Source organism: Leguminivora glycinivorella, chromosome 15 (genome assembly GCF_023078275.1).
Source record: "Leguminivora glycinivorella isolate SPB_JAAS2020 chromosome 15, LegGlyc_1.1, whole genome shotgun sequence".
In the NCBI taxonomy this organism is placed as follows: Eukaryota; Metazoa; Arthropoda; class Insecta; order Lepidoptera; family Tortricidae; genus Leguminivora; species Leguminivora glycinivorella.
This window is the reverse complement of record NC_062985.1, coordinates 12,482,194-12,493,045: the sequence shown is the minus strand read 5'-3', so window position 1 is coordinate 12,493,045 and position 10,852 is coordinate 12,482,194. Positions and strand designations below refer to the sequence as shown.

Genomic DNA, 10,852 nt, shown 5'->3' with positions numbered 1-10,852 from the left:
AACTGTGATCCCTTCAAAAAAGAATAAAATTAATTCATGAAATGTTTTATACTGTTTGCTAGTTATATTATACTAGTCGTATATCAATAGATAGTTATACCATATAAGGGTTATTATAAATAAGTGTTATACGAAATAATGATTATACAAAATAAAAGTAGATATTTTATGGTTATACCAAATGTTAATTATGTCAAATGAGTGATTATATCCTTTAAATATATACGAAATGTTGTTATATCAAATGTTATTATACCAAAAACAGTTATACCAATCATTACACACCCCCATAATTGAACCCATACCTAGTCGAATTCAATGATATCAACAGGACTGATGTGGAACCAACAGTTTCATAGAATCACTGCGCTACATTTTATACTATTAAAGGTGTTATATTTTTGGTCTATGATTTTAATTTATAGAAAACTAGCGTTTTCCCGCGGCTTCGCTCGCGTTAAATTCGAAAATTGCTGAATGCTCCATACAAACTTCCGACCCCCATTTAAGGGAAGTGGGGGGGGGGGGTTAGAAAGAGACTAAAAGTAGCCTATGTCAGTCTACATCCCTTCAACTATCTTTACATAAAAAATTATGTCAATTCGTCGTTCCGTTTTGCCGTGAAAGGCGGACAAACAAACAGACACACACATTTTCCCATTTATAATATGAGTATAGATTGATCTCATTTTACAGGTATACAAAAATATCGGAAATTGAGATAATGTTACATCATCGTTCACCTTAAGTAAGCAAAGCAAATCAAACAATTTGCGTATCCACGCTCCAGAGCCACAACCGTGCATGATGGTTTTCGAACGCGTCCGTGCTACAAGCAACAACAAGCTCGTCTCGTAGCTTGGCGTAGCATGCTACGGAATGCTACGAAACTATACAATGCGAAGAAAACTCTCGGTTAATGTACTAGGAGGAATAATTCCTTTTTCGTATTTGAAACTTATTCGTGTAATTATCGTTTTTTGAAAGACCGTAATAAGCTAAATCGGAACTAAAATGGCTCACCAATTATTTTAATGTCTGCTATTGTACGGCATTCACGCTTTTAACTAACATGCCGATACTCGTATCTTTTACGATCTCATAGTCTGTGTACCCCTTTAGTTTATAAATAAATAACTTAACAAGATACGTTAACAAAATACTCAGTAAAAGCTTTTGTTTAAGCCAATCGGCTACGAACACTCTCAACGTGCATATAAAATGAGAGTTACAAAGAACCGTAAAAAAACAGATTAATTTTAAACTCGTGTACGTAACAGCGCCTCGATCCAATTAAGTATGCGAGTCAATTGATGCCATGCACACAATACGTCAGGATACCAAGTAGGCTAAAGAAAGGGCGCCAACTTTCACGCATGCGCAAACTAAAACGACGAACAGTTCCACTCACGTTGCTCAGTATCCGCGGAGTCCGCATTCCGAACGCACGGGTTTCAAAAAACCTTTAGGTTTCTGTGGCCGCGAGTGTACGTAAGGAGTATTGTCTGGGGTTTTCGTGGTGGCATGGTCGTGGTGGGATAGTTCGTGCGATGCGCTCAGCGCGTGATGGGCGCGCTAGGCGTGATAGTGGCGCTCGCGCTGGTGGAGTCCTGTGCACCACTGTACCACCACCAGTTCGCTGTGCACGTGCCAGGAGGAGCCCCGGCGGCGCACGAGCTGGCACACCGGCACGGGTTCATCAATCACGGACAGGTATGATACACCTCGCGGATTTCTTTTATAAGCCCCGTGTGGTGACGGGTTAAGAATTTCACCACCCCCTTTCTTCTCGTGGGTGTCGTGTATGGGTTAAATTGTGGCATAGGCGAGAGGCTGGCAACTTGTGACTTCAATGTCACAATTTGGATTTCTTTCAACCCCTTTTTGCCAAGAGTGGCATTGAAACTTAGGAGTTCATGTGTAGTAGTTCCCCTTTATGGGATACAGGCGTGATTACATGTATGTATGTTTTTTTTTTATAAATGGGCTTACTCTTGGCCACAGACTAGCCAAAGGCAGAGACGTGGCCTACGATATCGCCCAGAAGATGCCTGTTCTCTCTTGATTTGAAGGGTATCGAAAATCATAAGTGCGAAATCATATCCGCACCAATAGTGAATAGTTAAAGAAAACCCTTCTTTTCTTATAGGAGGGTTCGTAAGTTCACTGTTAACATGCAACACAACGAACAGCAATCTCAAACACAATTTCCGGGTTAAGATGTGAAGCTACACTGAATCCTTTAAACTTCATGTCCGTCACTAATTACTGTTTGTAAGCTTACCTAAATAAGGTAATTTAACGACAGGTTGCGTAAGCACCGTCATCTCCCAAGCAAAACACTAAGGACAGTAAGGTACAGCGGGTTAAATCTTGACTGGGATTGTAACTCATCCATTGTTTTCATTATTACACTATGATGTTGAGTTCTACATGTATCCACTGAACACGCAAACATTGTAAAACATGGACACATTTGCCCCCCAGTCGAGATTTTCCCCGCTGTACTAAGTAAACTGAAACCCGATTTGTAGAAACCGACAGATAGACAGAAACCGACAGATGTACGTACATTCAAAATGACATAGGTAGGTCGTTTAATTATACCCTACTCAATTATATATCCTGTGCTCTCTCTTTTCTGGAGTATAAAGTATCCTAACTCCTAAGGTTATTAGTAAATGAAAAGCTCCAGCTGAACATATATGCCAATAGGTACCAATATGCAGCTTTCGTGAACACTATGAATATGTAAATATCGTAAAATTACACATTTTCTGTACCATATTTTAGTTTCTTATAAATCTTATACAGAAATAAAAACAAACTGTTTCTAAAACGATGAACTGAATCATATTCATGCTTTTACTTTGATTTTGAATAAAATATTGTAATTTTATAATACGGATAGAGCTTATGTATATTCAATATATACTCGTTTGTCTATTTATTGATAGTAAAATATAAAAAAACTAGCAAAAAACCATTGCGTATTTCAATGGAAATTTTAAACTAATATTGCAATGAAATGCTGTGAATATACGTGAGCCAAAAAAACAAGTACATTAAATGAATGAAAATGACCAAACTTGTGAGGAGGAAATCGATTAGGTACAATAGTTAAAAAGTTGCACCGTAATTATGTGGTAGGATATTATTAATATACGTTTTTACGCTAATGATATACTTATAATAAGGTTTTCAGTATTAGCAAAAACGCCTAAATATTATTATGCTTAGTACAGGAAACTTGTGTACAGCGTTCATAAACAATGATGTCGGTATCTCTTAAGTACATTTTGTTGTTCATTTCTCCTTTATCCCAATTCTTACTACCAACTGGAATAATTAACGTTACACGAAACTGGTCCTGAATTAATATTGTATTACGAAACACGGTAGCGGTTGCTGAAAACTTCAGGCATAAAATCCGCTTTCAGCATGAACGTTTAGGTCAAAACTATTAACTTAGTTTCCAGCCCGCTTTGCATGGAAATACGAGTAGGTATGGAAGGCATTTCAGTTGTAGGTAATTATTGGTTACAGTGGTTCAGGGAATAAAGTAATATACACCCTGTTTTTATTGAATTCCGTTGACTTTAAGGGAAGATTCTTGAGGTCAAATACAATCAATTTTTCTAAGAAACTAGCCTCTTAACTCTTACGGTTATCAAATTATTTAAAAAATAATAATTACTGGACAACTTCCTAATGTTATTTGTTTTGATATGTGCCGTCAAACACTTGACAATGACTTTAATGTTATGATTAAGGTCCTCTCACACTAATTAATCAATTTATTATGTATGCAAATGAAAAAAAAAATGTTTTTTTTTTTATTTAACAAAATGCCATATACTTATATAAGTTATGTATAAAATGTAACGAAATAAAGTGTAATTAAAATATGTTTACCATTAAATAAAACAGAATTAATTAAAAGCTAATAAAACAGAACTATTATTATTTGTGTAAATCAGTCGCCACAAAATAATTTGTTCGTGGTACTCCTTACAGTGGAAATACTATCCAATGTTGATTAATTTTTGTACTTAGGTAACAAATTGTTTTGACAATTTTATCATATTTTGACTATTTTTAAATTTGAAAATGTCGCTAAAAAATAATGTTTGTGGACGAAACTCTTAGATGAATTATTTTTTTATGTAGAAATGCTAAAAAGAAATAGTTATCACTAAGTATATTGTATAAAAATGGTTTGAAAAAATTAAAATTAACTAAATGAAAGATATGAGGAATAAGTTTTCCAGCGTAGAATAGAGGATGAATTAGATAGACTAAGGCCTGATTTAGACGGCGTGCGAACTCGCATGCGATTTTGGTTACATTGCGGGATGTTGAGGTTACAAACAATTTTGCACAGCCATCAAATACCGCAATGTAATAAAACTCGTATGCGAGTTCTCGTACCGTCTAAATGAGCCCTAACTTGCGGTTGCATTTGAATAAGGTAACATGATGTCAGTCAATTCCTTTTAGGTCTTGTTTACTTGTGTGATGATCACAGATATTTGTTCCTAGTCATAGTTGTTTTCTTTGTGTTTACTTTGAAGTATTTGTATACCATAATATATATAGATATTTGCGTATCGTTGTCTCAGTGCCCACAACACTGTCTAAGTATTATCGCTTTCTTGACCTTACCGAGAGATTCAATCTATCTGCGTAAGAATGTCCTACTTAATATTTATTTTTGTTTTTATGTTTTTTTTTCTTTTTTTTTACTAGCCTGATGTAATGTCCCACTACTGGGCCTCCTTCTTTGTTTTCCTCGTTTCTTGTTAATTATGATAATTATAAAACACTTACTATAGATATATAAACTCATACTTAAAGAAGTAGGTAAAAATATATATTGAAAGTTGCCTTAAGGATTGACCTTTGCTTAAGGTTAATGATAATAAATCCAGAAGTTTTCCAACACTCGGGCCTTTAAATCCTCATCTCGCTTTAACTAATTTAAGAATTCACTCCGAACCTGTTTTTCTTGAAGGAAATTGCCATGGGAAGGCTTTATGCTCCCCGGAAATTGATTCAGAACGACACTGCGAAGAGTTCTTTCTTTAACAGAAATCTTTGTTGGATGAATAGGTAATACGGAGTTTACATGTTAAAACATGTTGCAATAATATTATGCTTACTGTATGTATATGAAATGTAATTTATTTAAAATGTTTTGCTAAATAAGTTTTTTGGCTCGTACCAATTAGCTTTTCTGAACTTATGTGCGAAATGTCATGTGATATTAATTTGGCAGTCGCTTTTCGTTGAAGGAAAAACATCGTGAGGAAACCGGACTAATTCCAATAAGGCCTACTTAACCTTCGGGTTGTTAAATCAGATGGCAGTCGCTTTCGTAAAAACTAGTGCCTACGCCAAATCTTTGGATTAGTTGTCAAAGCGGACCCCAGGTTCCCAGGATAACGCAAGGAGGATGATGATGATGTTTTGCTAAATAAGTTGAGTATAACACCACCGATGACCGGCCTGGCGTAGTTGGTAACCCTGCCTGCTAAACCGATGGTCCTGGGTTCGAATCCCAGGAAAGGCATTTAATTATGTGATGATCTTCTATGTATAAGTATTTGTATATTATACATATCGTTGTCTATGTACCCACAACATCGCCGTCTTGAGCTTACCGTGGGACTCTGTCAATCTGTGTTAAATTATCCTTTTTTTTTAATTTAAAAGTGGAAAATGTCTGCCTTGGGTGAGACTTGAACTCACGGCTCGCTGGCTTGGTTGAAGTCTTGGTGGCTCAGTTGGCAGAGCGCTGGAATATTGATCCAGAGGCCGTGAGTTCAAGTCTCACCCAAGGCAGACATTTTCCACTTTTAAATTTATTCTAAGCCTAGTGGCATCGTTTGCAGACGTTTCTGCTAATCAGAAGTTAAAAATTTATCCTTTATTTATAATTTAAAAAAGCAAAAGCTATATTTGGATAATAAAACATAATTTTAATGAATCAGGTAGGTATATTATTATTTACATTCTCTTCATGAATTAAAAGTTAATTGCTTTGATACTGGGGTGTATATTAGAAAACACGAAAATTAGCATAATATTAATAACAACGTACAAAATGTAAAAAAAATGGTTATATACTTTCTAAGAAGATATAATGGATATACGTACTTTTATTTATAAATATATCACCATTAAATTTGTTAGTATTGTACAAATATCACGCTCACATACATTCTACATAAAAACTCGTCTACAAACCTTTCATAAGGAAATACCAAGTAACAAAGAAACTATCTATGTTTGATAATAATGTCTCCCTTCAAATACGCAAAGGTAAATAAACATGTTCAAAATACTCCAATATTATATTATAACGACTGAACACAAATATAATCCTGCCATGCTTCTTTGATGATTTCGGGATTTCCTCATAATTTATATTTATGACATATTTCAATGTGTGAGATTTCTTTTTGATTTAAGATACCCCTGTTGAAGCTGTAGCATAAAATGTTGTAATTACATATTTCTTAGTTTTGACAAGGAAAATGGACTCTAATTTCACCGAACGATAACAAAACTACACATACATGTTAAAATAAATCCTTTAACATATTTACTAACTTTGCTTCGCATCCTAAATAAATGGTTGATATTACCTGTGAAACTTTTTGCACTCCCCTTATGTTTTTTTTAAAGCACTATTATCTTTGTAAAATTGTACTAAATTAGATGTATTCACTGAATTCGTAATCCACTTTTATAATTAATAAATTGAATAAATGATATTCCACTTTAAGGCATGTTTTATGATTATTTATTAGTTAAATAAGTCTGACTGTTGGTAAAGTGCCGCAGGCTTCCTTGGCACCTTACTGTCTGACGCCAGTGCTAAAATCCCCACTTTAAATATTTACCGGTTCGTGATAATAGTTACAATATTGTTAGTAACGTCTATATAAACAATGCAATTCAAAACTAATATACGTACTTGCTTCGAAAAGAAAAATGTAACACAAATGCAAATTATAATATTACAAGAAACTGCAAAAAAACGGTTACATCAATAAAAAGCGATCAATCCATACTACTGATGTGCCGACGGAAAGTTTCCAAAATTCTGAAATTTTTACATAGGAAAACTTCGGAAACTTTCCATACTTTGTTTGGACAATTGTATGGATGGAAACTTTCCATTTCATAATTTTAAATTCCCTTTATTTTTCGTGAGAGATTGGTGAATTTTTCAAGAAATTTAAGATTTTTTTGGAAAGTTTCTGCAACTTGCACATCACTAATCCATACTAATATTATAAATGGGAGTGTGTGTGTCTTTTAGTTTGTCCGTCTTTCACGGCAAAACGGAGCGACGAATTGACGTCATTTTTTAAGTGGATATAGTTGAAGGGATGGAGAGTGACATAGGCTATACTTTTTGTCTCTTTCTAACGCGGGTGAAGCCGCGGGCAAAAGCTAGTAGTATATAAACGAAATTGACAGGCCCACCATTAAACCCATAGTTTTCAGTCGATTTATATACCCTCTCTCTATACAGCCACGAACGCAAATGTCATAAGGATCCTGCTTAAATCATCTGTCATAGATGCAAGGGCCTATTATTATTATTTTTATATACCCACAGAAAGAAAGAAAGAAAAATATTTTATTTGCAAACACACATCAAATAATTCGAAACAAACAATAAAAGAAAATAAAAAACCGACCATGTTTGTGTGTCAGCAAAAAGGCTCAAGCTACATTCAAAAATTTCAGATCTAACCTATATAAACACCACTACAAAACACAATAAAACCAGCCTTTACCAATGAAAGAGCAACCGGCCGCCCGTATCTCTAGCGAGGACCGATTGACTCTCAACAATGACTAAAATAGAAAAAAAAAACATTCTAAAATTCTTAATCCGTCCGTCGTAAAATGTTCCGCGGTTTTCAACATGTCATTCAACAGCCAATTTGTTATTACTTATTACTTCAATTAACAATCTAACCATAGAAGTATTTTATTCATGCGCTTTCATTTTAATTAAATATATTTTTGTTGTTTACTGATATGTATAATATACTACTACTAGCGACCCGCCTTGGCTTCGCACGTATATTAATATTATACACATAAATGTATACCTTCCACTTGTCACAGTTTCAGGGCCACTTGCACCAACGAAAATGTAGTGTCAACCCGAAGGTCAATCCACTATTTTATATGGAATTTGACAGTTGTCAGCCCACTAACCCTGAGCTAAGTGGTTGGTGCAAGTGTGCCTAAGGTGTAAGCAAACACGGACAGGCATTTGTCCTTATGTGTGTAAACGTAGTCACAATAAAAAGTCTTTTCTCATAAGCATTGAAAGACATTTGTTGTGCTCACTGTTAAATTAAAGCCCGTGTGCGAACACGTGATTTCGCTCGAAAGCCGCGTCTACATCCATCATACTTAGCCGAGCTCGAGTTTTATTACGATTAACAATACACTTTGTTCACCGTGCATCTACAACAGAATACGTAATTTTTCATCGTAAGTCTGTATTTAAGTACTTTTATATATAAATTATCAGTTGGAAAAGTCATAAAAGGAAAGTACAATTTAATAATCGGCTTTCCTCGGCTTTTAATACCGAGGCACAACAGGGGTGTTATAAATTTGACCACTATGTATGTCAGTCTGTGGCACTGAAACCGTTTCAAGCGTCTATAGTCTGTTCGGAACATCGGAAAGACAAGGGTCATTATGGGCCCCTGTAAATTCTGTGACTCGCACAGACTGTATACCACTTTAGAAAAAAAAACTATTCTGCACCTCTTATGATTCGAAGTTTTTTTTAAACGAAGCACATTTTATAGCGGTGGTGTACAACCACAAAGCTTATAAATGAACAGTTCACGAATACTTTGTACATAGCCACGTCAGCAAATTTTAATTGATCCTATTTTGTTACCAACCATTATTAATATATTTAAGTCAACTTTTGTAACATATATACAGGATAATTGTTATAATTAAGAAAATATAGATACTAGAGAACCTTAATGATGAAATAAAACTTACTAAAAACTCAATTCGTCAAAAAAATTTGGGTAACAAAATAGGAATAATAAAAACAAATTTAACTTTATCCTTAATTTTTGTACCAACTTTTTGAGAACTGCTGACATCCGTTTTGTTTCTGCGCTTTAGGCATTTTATAACCACTGGTTTAACACAATAATATCATGTGTTACAAACGCGGGACCTAATCACGTAATAATATTTTGCTTTTAGGACGGCATTGTGCCCGTGGTCTTGGAGTAGATAAACTTCGGTCTTTAAACAGTCAATTGAAATGAGGCTGTTGAAATAATCAGTTTTAAGACGTAAATCAGTTCGCCGGACGGTAACGGCCTGTTAGAAGTAAAAACTGACAACGCCGAACAAGGTTTTTTTATATAATTGATTATTTTATTTATGCACTCTTAACTGTAAGGGATTTAGTGGGCCTGAAATATCACAATCATACCTTCAACGAGCCTTTTCGGCTCACAAAGAAGGCTTTGCCATCCACTTCCCTTGATAGCGCTGCCGGCGTACCATGCTTCCAATTTTATCACTTGTCTTTGGGGATAAAGCATCCGTCACGTTTTGGCAAGTATGTCAGTGTGAGAGAGATAGGTATGTTATCCACGCAGATAACTGATAAAATTAGAAGCATGATACGCCGGCTGAAGCCTATTCTCGCGCGGGCTAATGCAATCCTCATGTAAATCAAAATCCCACGCGCGGACAAGCTAATATCTCCATTAGTCGCCACTTAGTGCATCGATCCCTGAGTGCAGTGTGTATGTGCAGTCACTCGGGTAATTATATCACCCTAAAATTGTAGCGCCTATAACACTACAATTCTAACACACATTATTGACATCCCTCTCTTAAACTACAATAAATTCTCTTTTAAAAGTAAGTTGCATAAGCACTTATTTGTAAACATTAGAGATTAAAGTCTACGTGGTGTCTCGCAATAGGTACAGTTATTTATTTTATTTTATTTTGGTTTATTTTAGGGATAAAAAACAACTATACAATAACGGTTACAGTAGGAGGTACAGAAAATATGAATTACAATACAATATTTATTTATGTATACGTGTATTTTATTTATATACTAATATGTATGTAGGTTTATTTATTGTATTTGTGTATGTTTATATTATAATAGTATCGACTTGTATTTAATCATTACAATTCATACTGGCTTTTTAATCTTGTGCACCAAACTATCTCGGTTTTGCCCAATGGTTGACTAGTAGAGAATGCTTTAAGGCGTTAAATCCGCCATTTGTACTTTTTATTGGTAATTTGTGCAATAAAGTTTAAATAAATAAATAAATATTAATTTTGATGAATGACAAATTACATACATAATAAAATTATAATCTAAGGCAGCATCTGCTCTTACATAAAAGTGTCAAAATGGCATCTACGTATTTTTTTCGGCTCCGCGGACGCCTCCTAAAGAGGTCCTATTTAAACACCTTTGTTCCGTGATGAGGAGGACCTAAGCTACGGTTGCTAGGTTATAACATCCACGATATAAGAACCCGGAAGTCATATTTTTCTCCAACTACAACTACGATACAAATAATTCATTGAGAAGAGGTATTGTACAGTGGTTACTCTTAACCATTAAATGCATAGTGATGTATAATATATGCATCATATATTTGATGGCCCGTGGCTCGATATGTAGCTATCCAAAATCACATTTATTGCTTAATTATTATTTATTATTATTTAATAAACATTTAGATAAATTAAACAATACATGTAATGATTTACTATTTAATATTTAAGGATTAAGAAATAATGA

General features: G+C 34.6%; 1 protein-coding gene and 1 non-coding gene across 2 annotated transcripts in view; both read left to right on the top strand.

Moving 5' to 3' along the window:
* The first annotated feature begins 1,445 nt into the window (after nucleotides 1-1,445).
* LOC125234222 (furin-like protease 2) overlaps nucleotides 1,446-10,852 on the top strand; it is a 45,305-nt gene continuing 35,898 nt past the window's right edge. The window contains exon 1 of the mRNA XM_048140431.1: nucleotides 1,446-1,713. Within this exon, the coding sequence (XP_047996388.1) occupies nucleotides 1,567-1,713 (147 nt within the window). The 5' untranslated portion in view covers nucleotides 1,446-1,566. The remainder of the gene's footprint in view (nucleotides 1,714-10,852) is intronic.
* On the top strand, nucleotides 5,772-5,844 carry Trnan-auu. Its single transcript has one exon. It is a non-coding gene; the product is annotated as a tRNA-Asn (tRNA).